Genomic DNA, 14538 nt, shown 5'->3' with positions numbered 1-14538 from the left:
CTGGCCTTCTTTATTTAAACTAGAAAGTGACTGTAGAAATTTCAGGACACACTCGCTGGGCAGGCAACCAAATGAGAAGTCAATGAAAAGGAAGCAAATGAAGAGGATGGCTCTTTGCTCCAACTACATGTAAACTCGAGTCTCCGTCCAGAGTCTCAGGTTTTGAACATTATCAAAGAGCACTTTTTTGAACAACACAATAAGAATCCATACGATGTATATTATAACAACAAACAGTATGATACTTAAATACCCAAAGATCTGGAAAACATAAAACTACATATCAGCTGATTAAAGAACTAATTTTCTAGTTCCAGGGGCATAACCAAAAACAGGTTCTTTTCCTCTATATCGGTGGTTCTCAAAATGTGATACTCCAACCAATAGCATCAACACTACGGAGACTTTTTTAGAAAAGCAAATTCTTGGCCCCAATTAGACTCTTTGAATCAGAAATGCTGAGGGTTAAGCCCAGAAATCTGCACTTTGTCAACCTCTCCAGGGGATTCTGGTACAAACCAGAGTTTGAGAATCACTGCTCTCCATAAGTTGACTTTTACATAAAGACACAGTCCCACAGAGTGTGGAAAAAGCATAAAGATTGTCATCTCACCATGCTCTCATGATCAAATGGGGAAGAAAGGACATGATCTTTAGCCGAGAGTTAGTTTCTCTAGCCACTCTAGGCAAGCGGAGGAGACGGGTGGGTGGAGGCATTCATACAGCTAACAAGTCTTTGGGGAAATTGAGTTTGACCTTGCCCCAACATACAAGGTCAACACAAATTAGCAGGTGGCTGTGACACTGGCAGCATGAACTAGGCGTGTTCTCTATTGAATTATGTTGTCCCAGAGAGATGGTTATCGAGCCCTCCTTTGGACTAGCTGGATGTAGTCTTAATGACAGGGGATGGAAACAGGGACAGTCACACATGAAGGAAAACCAGGCATTTAGGGAAGGAGCTGCCAGGCAAAAGGGACACTCCAAGTCTTTTAAAATATATATCCAAAAGTCAATCACACTAGCATTTTAAACAGAACTTTGGTACCTAAACTTAAACTGCTATATTTAATAAGTTCCATCAGCCTGTTTTGTCTCTAAAGGTGATGGCTTCAAATACTTTGAGAATCTAGCATCAAAGATAGAAAGCCTCATTATAATTGGTATTTACCTGGAGGGCCTTGGCCCCATCCAAAGTGATTACCCTAAGAAATTCTCACAAAAACAAACTGACAACTATAGTAAAAACATGTCCCCACAATCACACCTTCACAGAGTTTAAAAAATTGTTAAAAATAAATTGTTAGTATAATCTCTACCAATTAGAATATTGTTTCTCAGATCATTGTCAGGGCCATTTTGTATAATTTATTCATAAAACATTAAATCATAATTAAATATAAAGAAGACAGGTTTTTTACTTCATTAGAACATTCCTTTAAATGTGGAGGACAACAAGGGAATGGTATGTAAAGGCTGCTTTTTCACTGGTAAAATAATGACTTTAATATAAAACATATTGAAAAATAAGATGTTCTCACCATGGACACCATGAGTAATAAACAAAAATGTCACAGTCTAACTCTATGTAAATAACACATTAACTCTATGATAATATTCTTTTTTCACCTATGCAAATATTTTCCATTTATGCCCTGTTTGCCGAGATAAAACCATTTTTAAATTACTTCCTTAAAATGACAACAGATTCTTTATTTTTTCTAAGCCCTATATTTACTTTTGGCTAAAAATATTTTTAAAGTTTTAGGCTTCACTGGAGATTATTTTAGGAAAGGGTTAGATGTCGGCTTAAGGAAAAATTTTTTAATTCTATAAAAAATGCCAAATGGATGGAATTTCTTCTGATTCTAGTTTGCTGGCACATTGGTTTCCAAAAAAAAAAAAGTTATGCAAATGTATGGAAATTGTTCCATTAATAGAAGGAGAAATGTCTATGTTCTGTATATACGTTGTTCTTATTTCATGAGAACTATTCTGACCAGGAGCTCAAGCCAACAGCAGGAATTAGGTTTCTTGGTAAACTCAGGGTTTTTTGGAGAATTTGCTTGTCTAATAACGGTGCTTTGAAAGAAAATATAATTCCCATTCAAATGTCATCAGCTTCACTGCTCTTAGAGATGATTTAAGTGTGATATAAAAACAGTAAGATTTGAGATTCCCTCATTAGTTTTAACTTTAAATACACCATATATATGCTGGTTTGAAATAACACCATACTGAGACTTTTTATGGTCTGATGAAAACTTTTTCACCATTACTTTGATCTTTTAATACTTCTTGATATGGGAAGAACAGAATAGGCAGAGAATGAAATGAGTCTCTCTTTAGCGCCATATGCTTTGCCACCTCCAGACCACCGTTCTATCTCATCTGTCTAGAATGTAAGGAACGAGACTTTTCTGTTTGGCTACGCATACTATCTCAACTAATCTTTCCAAGAAGCCATTAAGGAAGTTTCTATTTCTATTAACTTCATCTTATAGATGAGGAAATTGAAGCACAGGAATATTCAAAAATTCCAAAGCCTGCATGCTTCACCACCACACAACATGACCAGAGATAGAGGAGCTTCCACCCATTTGTATTCATGGAGTATCTACCTATCACTCCCAAACTATGGCATCTACTGCACACATCTTTCTTCCCAAAGACTATGACTTCTCATAGTACTTACCCTTTAATAATAGTAGTCATGATAAAGAAGAAAAATCCTGCTTGTAGTTGTATTATTTAGGATTAGGTTTGACTATATGTGACAGAAATTCCCAAACAATGGTGGCTTAAACAAGATAGAAGTTTGTTTCTGTCTGATGTAAGAGCCCTGAGGTAAGCATCCTGGTGCTGATATGGCTGATTCTCAGAGCCAGGGGCTCAGGCCCCCTCTACTTTATTGCTATACTAGTCCCAAGTTTGCTATATGGTCCAAAATGGCTCTTGGAGCACCAGCAATTACATGTGAATTCTAGCCCACAGGAGGAGAAAGTGGGAGAAGGGCATGTCTCCTCCTTTTAAAGATATTTCCCAGAAGTTGCACATAAAACTCTGTTTACATTAAATAGGTTGGCCAGAACTTAGTCACACCGCCACCTTGGCTATAAGGGAGAAAGAAAGTTCTCTTTATTCTGGGTTGCCATGATGCCTGCTGAAACCTGATGCTTACTATTAAGGAAGAATGGGATAGGGATGAATTTGGGGGATCAATTCATAGTCACCACCACAAGGTGGGGAATGAATTCATGTCGGGGGGACAACAGGATGAACTGGGGACTATGGAGAATTAGAGATCTGGACCATATTTAGCTAGAACTTCTAATTTTTTAAAGAAAAGCCAGAAATCTGGATTATTACACGATATTTCCTGATTTTTAAATAGCCAGTTGATCAAAATATTGAAAAACCAGTGTGGGACAAATAAAACCCATTTGTGCCAAGCCCACAGGCTGACAGTTTACTTCCTTTGATCTAAAAGAATTGGCTTTATTTCTTTCTCAGATTTATTTTCAATCAAACAACAAATATTGATTGAGGACTACAATGTGTAAGGTAGCATGTCAAGGGCAATGAAGGACAAAAAGATATAATCTTTCATTGGAGCAAGAAAGTCTCAGATGTAGGAGACAGGATTCATGACTAGAATTGGAAAAAAGAGATTGCAGTAACTGTTTTTCAATTTTGTTTTATTTTGTTTTGTTCTATAAATAACTCTGCCTAGAATTCTGTATTCACAAATGCATCTCTTAGAAATATCAAATATTAAATATTCTCTTCCTTATTTTGTTGCTAATACTCTATTCCACTGAAAAATGGTCTTTTTTTACATGCAGCAGTCCTTAAAAAAGTTAACCATATAAACATACATGTCATAATTTATGCCTGATCTTGACTTGTTGTCCTCAAAAGAATGTGTGATGGGACAAAAATTATTAATATGTTAGTGTCTACAACATTCACTACTGCTCCTCCAAGAAGTAGAGAAGTGAGAGCCATGGGTGAAGCCACCAAAGCCACTCAGTCAATTCTCTTGGGAAAAGCAGTGAGAATGGAGCACAGGCTAGTCTTCCCCTGCCCCAGAACATGAGACCCCCGATCCGCCTGCTGTCCTCTGGTGCTGTCGTAATTGGCAGACTGGAGTCAGGACCAGCTACATAACCTGCAGGGCCTAGTGCAAAATGAAAACACAGGGTCCCTGTTCAGAATTGTTGAGAATTTCAAGACAGTGACAACAGAGCATGAAGCTAAGCTTGGCGTACTTCTGAGTGCAGGATGTGGTGTGTCTTTACAGGTCTCATGGCCACAAAGCTGACCATGACTGTAGTAGTGGACCTAAGGATACTTGTGGCCAGGCAAGTGGGCAGAGGGAAAACATGACTCAGAGACAGAGGGTGAGGGGTTTTTTTCAGGAGCATTTTGGAGAGAGGCACAGGGGCAGTTTGCAGTATGAGAAAAAATGGAGGGGAAAGGATAAGGTTTTTTGTTTGTTTGCTTGTTTGTTTGAAGGGTTGTTGCAATCTGCTTGTCACCCTTTATGGTGTTCAAGAAATACAAGTAAGAAGCTTATTTTGAAAGGATGTTTTAGTCTATAGGACTCTGCTGCCATTCAGCGACGGAGACATAGGGGACTCAACTCTATAACCAGTTCACAGCTATTAGTTATGTCACTGGTGAAGGGATCACTGACACTTTTAGAGTCATGGTAGTTTTTTTGTTTGAGTTTATGGCCTTTGACAAACAGAACTCTACGCTTGAGCGACTGACTTCCTTCCTTCAACAAATGTGAAGTCCCTCTCTAGCTTTCAATAAGAAGCTTAAATATTTTCACTTAATAATAAAAGATCATACTTATTTAAGCAATCAACTGATTATTTTTCCCAATATAATTGCCAAGAAGAGCATAACAAATCTTATTTGTTCTTAGCTGCTACCCTGTAGGTCACTTCACTTGCCAGAAGCTATGTTCAAAAATAAGGTCTCTCCAGGCTCTTCTTGACCTAGTCCCCTCACCTCCTACACACCCTTGCATCCATAGCTGACTTCCATCTTCACTCTTTTCACTACACCTCCTAGAGCCCCAATTCCCACGCAAACAATTTTCTTACATCATTAATTTCTTCCTCGAAAGTTCCCTCTACCTCCTTGCCTTGAGTAGTATGTCACTTTTCACCAAAAATATAGCTCATGTTGGGTTCTAAATGTCACTTTTATACTATCACTTTTTAATACACTGGAAAAAAAATTCCTCCTTCTTTGAGATACATGCCATCTGCTAGCCCTCCTTGTCATTGGAAACACATATTTCTAGTCACTCCTCTCTATTGAGGGGCCTCAAAATCCTTAGTCCCCTTGTCCCTCCACCAAGCTCATCCTAAAAATGTCTAATCTTGAATCAACTCAAAACCATCCACCTCCACTCCTACACCTCCAATGCTAGACTATTGGAGAAACTCACACAAATGTAGGGATTATTGCCACCAGAAACATATGGTCTCCACCTCATTTAGGCTTCCAGTACAATTTGCAAGTTCCTAACATGTCCCTGGTGAATGCTCTCTCCAAATCTTCATAAGATCTACTGAAAATACCCTTTAATTTCCTTATGCCATCTATACTGATACTAACCTCTTTTCTCTTCACAATTAACCTTTCTTACCCCATAGGGAAAAAAATACATATTACATGTACATTACATGTGGACTTTTTCCATTTCCCGCCCCTATACTCACAAATAAGTCTATAAATGCATCCACCCTGTGGTAAATTGATTGCATTAATGGCCCGAATTAATGGCCTTCCTTTTCTATACCATTTACCCTGCAATTTTTTACGCTCTTCCCATTCTGACCCTGGGCTTGGCCATATGACTTTCTTTTGTGAAGGCTTGAAAAAGTACTTATGTGTCTCCATCTTCTTTTTTGAAATCCTGCCACAGCCTTGAAGAGAATCCCAGTCTAGGAGGAATGAGAGCACATAAAGCAGAGTTGAGTTGTCCTAGCCAACGCCAGCCTGGTCCAGCCAGGCCCCAGTCATTCACTCAGCTGACCAAAGATATATGAACAAATCCCGAGACAAGATTTCCAAAATCTGGTCCAGTAGAATTATCTTGCTGACGTGCAGAACCATGAGAAATAATAAATGGTTGTGGTTTTCAATGACTAAGTTTTGGGATAGTTAGTTCTGTGCAATAACTAATATAAAGTCTAACCTCCCTCTCTCCATTCTTAGGGGAAGAAGTATACTTTCTCTTTTTTAAGACAAATTCCTCTACTTGCTCTGTATCTCATTCCTGCCTGTATGCTTTCAGCTCTCATCCTTTCTGAGAATGTCTCTCTGCATTCTATCTGCAACCTCTTGTTCTCCTTTCGCCTCTTTCTCTAATATATAAACATGTTCAGATCTCTCCCATTTAAATTAAAAAAATACACAATAAAATAAACCTGTGTCTTGAGCAAGTTACTGACTAATTCTGTCATTTCTTCCATTTATATCCTTGAAAGAATAATCTATACGTGTGTATTCTGGGTTCTCCAGAGAAACAGAACCAACAAGAGAGAGATATATAGTTATATAGATCTAGGTCTATATTTATAGAGCGAGATTATTTATTTTAAGGAATTGGCATATGAGATTGTGGAGGCTTGGTGACTCTGAAACCTGAGGGAGTAGGCCAGCAGGCTGGAGACTCAGGGAAGAGCTGCAATTCAAGTCCAAACGTCATCTGCTGACAGAATTCCTTCTTGCTCAGGTTAGCTCAGTCTTCGTTCTATTAAGAACTTTAACTAAATGCATGAGGCCCACCACTTATGGAGGGCAATCCGCTTTACTAAAAGTCCACTGATTTTTATTTAATCTTACCCAAAAAACATCTTCAAGGAAACACCCAGAATAATGTTTGACCAAATATCTGAAGACTACGGCCCAGCCAAATTGATGCATGAAATTAGCCATCACAACTTGCTGTATCCATTTTTTTGTACTCATTACTTATCCAGCTTTTTCAGTTATCATCTTACTACTACACCTAAGGCATTTGATACCACCAAACATTTGATACTGCTCTCTTCTTCTTTGTCCTTTTCCCTCCTTTATAGGCCTCTTTCCTTGATTGCTTCCTATTTCTCTGACTGCTGCTGTTCAGTTTTCTTTATGGCACCTCTTCCTTTGCCTGCTTTTTAAATGATCCATAGAGTTGTAGTTCCCAGACTATCTGGATCTTCTCATGGACCAGTGGCTTCAACTACCAAATCTATATCTTCCACTTAGCCCTCTCTTCATACATTCATTCACTTATTCATTGAAGATATTAATAGGTATCCATTGTATTTACTTTTACTAAACTCTATGGAGGTTTGTGGCAACCTCTAAAATGGTCCCCAAGATCCCTGTCTCCCGTTATTCATACTCCCCTTGAGTGTGAGCTTCTAATGAACAGAATACAGCACAAGTGATGAGATGCCACCTCTGAGATTAGGTTACAAAAAGACTCTGACTTCTGTCTTGTTTACTCTCTCTTGGCGGTGTCTCACTCTCTCTTTCTCAGAGTCCTTGCTCTAGAGAAAGCACGCTGGTATGTTGTGTGAGAAGCCTTAGGGAGAAGCTTACATTGGCAAGGAACTCACATCTCCAGTCAACAGCCAGCAAGGACATGAGGCCTGCCACCAGCCACATGAGTGAATCTGGAAGTAGGTTCTTTCCAGGTTGAGTCTTGAATTGATTGCAGCTCTGGTAGAGACTTTATTGCAACTTTGTCAGAGGCACTCTGCTAAGTTGCTCCTGGATTTCTGACCCACAGAAATCATAAGAAAATAAATATTTGTGTTTTCAAGCCACTAAATTTGATGTAATCTGTGTTACAGTAATAGATAACTAATACAGGTCTACCCTGGATCCAATGTCATATACGAAACAGCCCCTACACTCAATGATTCTCCAGACCATTAGGGGTGATAGAAAAGTAGACATGATCATAGTACAATATTATAGGTTTTACAGAAACACACAATGAATGATGGGAGTACAGAGAAGAGAATTTCAATTGTACTTGAAGGCAGATGGATTCACTCAGCAGATTTTATTTTGTCAATGAATGAGGAAGCTAAGTCATTTGATGAAAATGAAGAGAAAAGGTGATAGGATACTTGAGGAGAAAATGAACTTTTAGAACTTCTACTAGAAAGAATAGTTGAAGGATCTAGAAAAGAAACAAATAATGGTATCTAGGCAGTGTGGAGTTGGGGTTGGAGAGGATGGACTTACAGGATCTTCAGTTGAGGTTGAGGTTTATTTTTCAAATGCTCTTAGCAATCTGGATATAAGATTAGAGAAGTAGATGGTTGAATTTGGGATTTCAGAGAAGATAAAAGAGAAAAGCAAAGGATCAAGGAAGGAAAAGAACTGAGAAAAACAGCAAGACAATTCTTACAGTTCTGGCTTATAGAATTTAGGTTGAATAGGGAAAGAACGACAACCAAAGTTGCTGAGAGTTTAGGGGAAATGCAGCCGACTCCGACCTCCCACTAATCACTAGGGCTAAGGGAGTCAACACTATGTTTAGCATAAGCCTAGGCCATTGACTGCCCTCCCGAGTTGAAGGAGACTTCCAGCTGAGGGGAGGAAAGGAATGGTTACTCAAAAGGAAATCCAAGTATGCTACCATGAAAGGAGTGAATGGATGCTGTAACAGAGACTGCTGCTTCCCTGCAATAGTCTCCACTTCTTCCAGAGTAAGAAAACCCCTAATTTTTAGGAGGTGGAAGAACAACTGCATTTCCTAGCTTCTCCTGCAGCTAGCGATGGCCACGTATCTAATGAGCTGATCAAAGGGACGTGAACAGAAGTGGTGTGTGCAACTTCTGGACTGTGCCCTTAAAGGGGAGGGGATATCCTTCCATATCCCATTTACTCCTTTTGTGCCAGCGGGAATGTGGTTGTGGTGGTGAGCCATCTTGGAGCATGAGGAAGAGATTACGCCCCCGGGAGGGCAGAACAACAGAAAGAGCCTGCAATTCCTGGATAATCTCATGGAGCATTCATGGTCCTACATGAGGGATAATTAAATTGCATTTGTGTATGTGTGTGGGTGGGGTGGGGACAGTGAAAAAGATTGGCCCTGAGCCAATGTCTGTTGCCGACATTCCTCTTTTTGCCTGAGGAAGATTGTCACTGAGCTAACATCTGTGCCAATCTTCCTGTTTTCTGTGTGGAACACCACCACAGCATGTCTTGATAAGCAATATGCAGGTCCATGCCCAGGATCCCAACCATGAACCATGCATGACCTTAACCATTACGCAACTGGGCCAGCCCCCAAACTGCATTTTTTAAAGCCACTTTTAATGTGGTTCTCTGACACAAGCAGCTGGATCTCTGTTTTGACTAATTCAGATGTCCACTAAAAAGATAAACTGGGAATACAAATGACCATAGCATAAGACAGAAAGTAGTAAGCAATAAACAGAGGCACAGGTGAAAATTCAGGATGCAAAGAAGAATTACCTCAAGCCACACTGTGAGCTTTCAAAAGAGGTTAAAGCTTCTGCTTGGCGACAGACTTCAGCCTGTCCGGACATGGTGGAGGGAATATGCCTTAACAGCTGATTCTTCCAAACAGGCAGACGGGAGTGGCTCTAGAAAGCAATGGTGATGGTTGCATGGTAGTGACAATTGGCTCATGCTTCAAACTCACTCAAGCAACATTTGGACCTTGGTATACTTACTTAACCCTGGTTTGGGTTGATGCTCCTTGATAATAATCACAGAAATGTAGAAGTGGAAGAAGTCCAAATGATTAGAAACACCTCTGCTCCAACGCACTTTTTTTAAAAAACAATTCCAGAGATTCTAAGTAAGTTTTGCACATAGCCAGTAGAACCCAGGCCTTCTATCTCCCAGGCTAGTAAAAGCTAAGGGTTTGTGCTGAATTTCTAAAGAACCCCTGTGAGGCTTTGTTTCTCCAGCAAAATGATAACCTCAGCTTGCTGTTTGCAATACTCCCGTTTCCTTTTCCACAAAGATACCTTGCATTGGCATAGTACTTTTTAGCTTTCACAATACTTTCACATATTTTCTCATTTGATCCTGACGATAATCCTGTGCAGTCACGCAAATGGAGGATTAGTAACATTCCCATTTTACTGATAAGGAAATTCAAGCTGAAAGTTTTAAAAGACCTTCCGTGATGAAGAGCTAGCAATTGGTAGAGGGAATTGAGTATGGTGCTCTTATCAATCATCCACTGATTCTCCTCTCATTTTTCCTGCCTTTCTCACTCTTTATTAAGGAAAAATATTATGTGGCTCACGATGAAATTGAAGCAATCCTCAGACAACAAATTAATCAGTGCCCTTTTGTTATCTTGAGCAGCACTGCCACATAGGTAGCCTCCAGTCCCATGTGGCTATTTAGATTAAAATTAATTAAAATTAAATAATATTAAAACCTCAGTTCCTCAGGCACACTAGCCACATTTCAAGTGCTCAGTGGTCGCACATGGCCAATGGCTACTCTACTGGACGGCGTTGATATAAAACATTTCCATCATGCTAGAGAGTTCTATCCAACAAGCCTAGAGCGATGTCTCTCACTAATCCTCAATCTTGCCCTCATTCTGCGTATAATCCAAACCGAAAGACTGGTCCCCAAACTCTTCCATTTCCTAAAGATTTTAAAACTGGCTGTGCCAACAGAAGTCGTCTGACCTAGCCCTGCTAGGAGGGTGATCTAGTAATGATCAATAACAAAAATCCAACATTCTTCCACAAAAGTCAGTACAGCAAGTAGGCGGTGAAGTGGCCGAGACCCAGACGCGGAGGTGGAAGGAGAGACACGGGGCAGAGCTGAGCGCGGCGGGGGAGAGGGGGCGGGGTGGTGGGCAGTCACGAGGCCGGGGGCGGGGCCGTGAGAGGCGGGTTGAGAGGCGGGGCCGCCGGCGCCAGCCCCGCCGTGCGTGCTCACGTGATAGCTCCGCGAAGCCCCGCTCGCGCAGTCGTCCGGGCGAGCGAAGATGGCGGCCGAGAGGGAACCTCCTCCGCTGGGCGACGGGAAGCCCACCGACTTTGAGGAGCTGGAGGACGGAGAGGACCTGTTCACCAGCACTGTCTCCACCCTAGAGGTGAGACCGCGTCGCCGTGGGTGCTGCGCTCTGCCGCTGCCGCGTGTCTCACCTTTAGGTGCCTTTCTCCAGTCCCGACTTGTCCCTCCCCACCCCCCGGGATTGCGAGGACCTGGTCGGGGCGACACCTGTGACGCGGGCCCCACCTCGGGGACCTGTCAGTGGGCTGGAGTTGGCCTGGGCAGCTAGGCCTCCTCAGGAGACCCTCCTGCGGGCCGGGAGCCTCTGAGGGGCCGGACCCGGCGGAGCATCGCAGCCCCCTTGCCGCGCTCAGCTGGCCTTCCCCGGTGTCACTTGCACCTCCTCTTCCCGACCCAAGCACGTCTTGCCCAGGTCCCAGTAGAACTTAGCAAAGCGCTGCACGGCGATCTCAGCAGCCCCTTTGGAGAGGTGCTTGCTCTTCCCTTCCCAAGGGAGGTGTGCCCTGAAAGGGGAGAGCAGTGAAGCGAGCGCCGAGCGCCGGAGGCTCGGGGAAGCGTGTGGGCGACTTCTCCCAGTCCTGGCCCTGGCCGAGCTGCTGCCTCCTCTGGAGGGAGGGGCCTGTGTTTGGGACTGGTTAATAGGTAAATACATTTGACCGGTTTTGTCTGTCTTCTTTAGTTCCTAGACTTAAGGATCCTGGTGCTTATAAAATACAAGGTTGAAGAGAGGGAGTAGTCCAGGAAACTGCTTTTTTTTTTTTAAGTTACCAGGTTAGAAATGAAAACAGATCCCCACTCCCTTTTCCTCTTTTCTCGCTTGGTCAGCCATCTCTGAAGCTGAATGTTCCTGTTTTTGTCAAAGGAAATACCCTTTATGAGCTTAACTGTGTTGGGCCTCCTCTGTCCAGTTCATGTTTGATTGCTTTGCATTTGGTGAGAGCACACACACCTCATAGCCCGATTTTAAGTGTATGTCTGTGTATTAAAATGTAAACAAATTTCCCAGAGGATTGTTTACCTCGGGCTGTACTTCCTTATAAAGTGCTTTTTAGTCAGCTTTTTTGGCTTGTTCAGACCTGCATCAAATGTATTGGAAATTACTCTAAAATGTCCATTATCTGAAATTCTGTTACCTAAAACTGGGAACTTCCGGGAACCGTTTTCAGCACTGACCACATTCTGTAAATTGCATTTGCACGTTCCCAGCCAAACTGCACCTCCCCTCAGGGCTGGGGATATGCTTTTGGGAGCTAGGGCTGGTGTCTTGATCATCTCCGTGTACCTCACATCTTGGAGATTTGCACTTAGTAAAGGCTTGCTGGATTAATTGTCAAAACAGCAACTCCTAAGAATTAGTAAAATTATCTTGCCTAACACATTATCTTTTGGGGTTAGTATGCTTTTAGCCCTTTATACACACTATACAGCTATCTTGGCATGTATTGAAAGTTAGGGTCTGTGAAGGATCCTAAGACTTGTATCGCCTTTGAGAGTTACAAAGGTTTTCCACCAGCAAGGATCAGAACAAAGTTGACTGACTAGTGTAAACTAGAATACAGTGAACACTATGCATTCTGTTTAATTGAGGTATTTTAGAGTTCAGTAGAGGAGCTATAATCTGTATTTCCCATTTGGATGGGACTTTTTAATAAGGTATTTGGTTTTTTTTCAGTAAATGTCTAAGGAATTTTGAGTATGAATAAATTTATCTTGGTGAGTGTACTGTAAAAGTTGTAAATAAAGTTGATTTTGATTGTTCATCTAAGCCCCTTATTTCATAGATTTGAGTTATTAATTTTAAGGTAGTATAACTGTGAAATTTATAAATTCAGATTTTTTGTTTGCTTTTCAGACTATTTGGGGAAGGATATATAGCAGTATTTCTTAGTATACCAAAACTGCTCTAAAAGAATGTTCTTTTAGTCCTCCAAAACAGTGCTTCTCAAACTTTAGCGTGCAGGAGAAACCTTAGGATTCTTGTTTAAAGTGTCTTTTTAAACCTTTGCCTGTCTGGAATCTGCGTGTTCAATAAGTGCTCTAGGTCAGGGCTTTTCACACTTTATACGTAAGTTACCTAGGGATCGTATTTGAATTCTCTAGGGCTGGGATAAGCCCGATAGTCTGCATTTTTAACGAACTCTGGTCATGACGTTGCTTCTGGTCCATAGACAACGAGTTGCAAAGCCCTAGGTAATTCTGATGCAGATCATCTGCTTTGAATGGTTATTACCTAAGAAAATAGTTATTGCCTAGGCTGCAAATTGAAAGTAAAACGTATAAATTAGTGTCTTTCAATTTAATAAAAAGCAAGTCAGAATTTTTAAAAATTGTGTTATTCATGTAGAAATTTTTTCCTTTGAGGATATATGGAGGAAAAAGTCAATTGAAATCCATGTAAGTGAAAATCAAATTATACACAGCTTCATTGTCATAATTGTGAAGCTTGTAATGACTGCACAATTTAGTGTGTATGTATACTCTGAGTATATTTTTAACCCAATATTAAGCTGTTTTCTTTTCAAAATTAGGAACAGTTACATAAAGCTATTTTCAGTAAATAAAGCATATTTAAAACTCCTAGTACATGTTTCTGTTGTGACTATGAAACAAGAAAGTGATGGGAGGCTGGCATAGGAGGCAGGGAAGCAAATGAGAAGGGGAGAAAATCTGGCAAAAACTTGGTCTTTTTTGGTACTTGAGAGGCAAGGCTTTAAATTGTTTAGGGCTACTGCTTTTTCCTTAAATGATACAACCCTAAGCTTAAATGGTACTTGACCTAAAGCAGCATGGAGTAATAAGACAGCACCTTAAAAAAATAAACTTAGGAAATTTCTATTATATGCCTGGTCTTTTTTAAAACATCTTTATTGACATATAATTCACATATCATACAGCTCACCCATTATTTTGTACAATTTAATAGTTTTTAGTATATTCACAGATATGTGCAACCATCACCACTGTCAATTTTAGAACCTTTTCATCACCTCACAAAGAAACCCTGTACCCTTTAACTGTCACTCCCTGCCCCCAAAACCATATGGCCCCAACCTTAAGCAACCAGTATTTTAGCTTCTCTCTCTATAGACTTCTCTGTTCTGGACTTTATATGAATGAAATCGTATAATATGTGGTCTTTTGTGACTGGCTTCTTTCATTTAGCAAAGTCTGTACTTAATTCCTTTTTATGCCCAAATAATATTCCACCGTATAGCTAGACTACGTTTTGTTTATCCATTTGTCAGTTGATGAACATTTGGGTGTTTCCATGTTTTGTCTATTATGAATAATGTTGCAGTAAACATTTGTGTACAAGTAGAATTGCTGGGTCATATGGTACCTCTATGTTTAGTCATTTGAAGAATTGCCAGAATGGTTTCCCAAAGTGGCCACACCATTTTAAATTCCCACCAGCTATTGTGTGATGATAGCAATTTCTCCACATCCTCACCAACATTTGGTATTATTTGACTGTTTGATTCTACCCATCCT

The 14538-nt window shown here is 40.7% G+C and overlaps 1 protein-coding gene across 1 annotated transcript in view; it reads left to right on the top strand.

Moving 5' to 3' along the window:
* The first annotated feature begins 10891 nt into the window (after positions 1-10891).
* The window catches only part of SNX2 (sorting nexin 2), a 50700-nt gene continuing 47053 nt past the window's right edge, over positions 10892-14538 (top strand). The window contains exon 1 of the mRNA XM_023617795.2: positions 10892-11125. Within this exon, the coding sequence (XP_023473563.1) occupies positions 11018-11125 (108 nt within the window). The 5' untranslated portion in view covers positions 10892-11017. The remainder of the gene's footprint in view (positions 11126-14538) is intronic.

Source organism: Equus caballus, chromosome 14, assembly GCF_041296265.1.
Source record: "Equus caballus isolate H_3958 breed thoroughbred chromosome 14, TB-T2T, whole genome shotgun sequence".
Lineage (NCBI taxonomy): Eukaryota > Metazoa > Chordata > Mammalia > Perissodactyla > Equidae > Equus > Equus caballus.
This window is presented reverse-complemented; position numbering and strand designations above follow the sequence as displayed.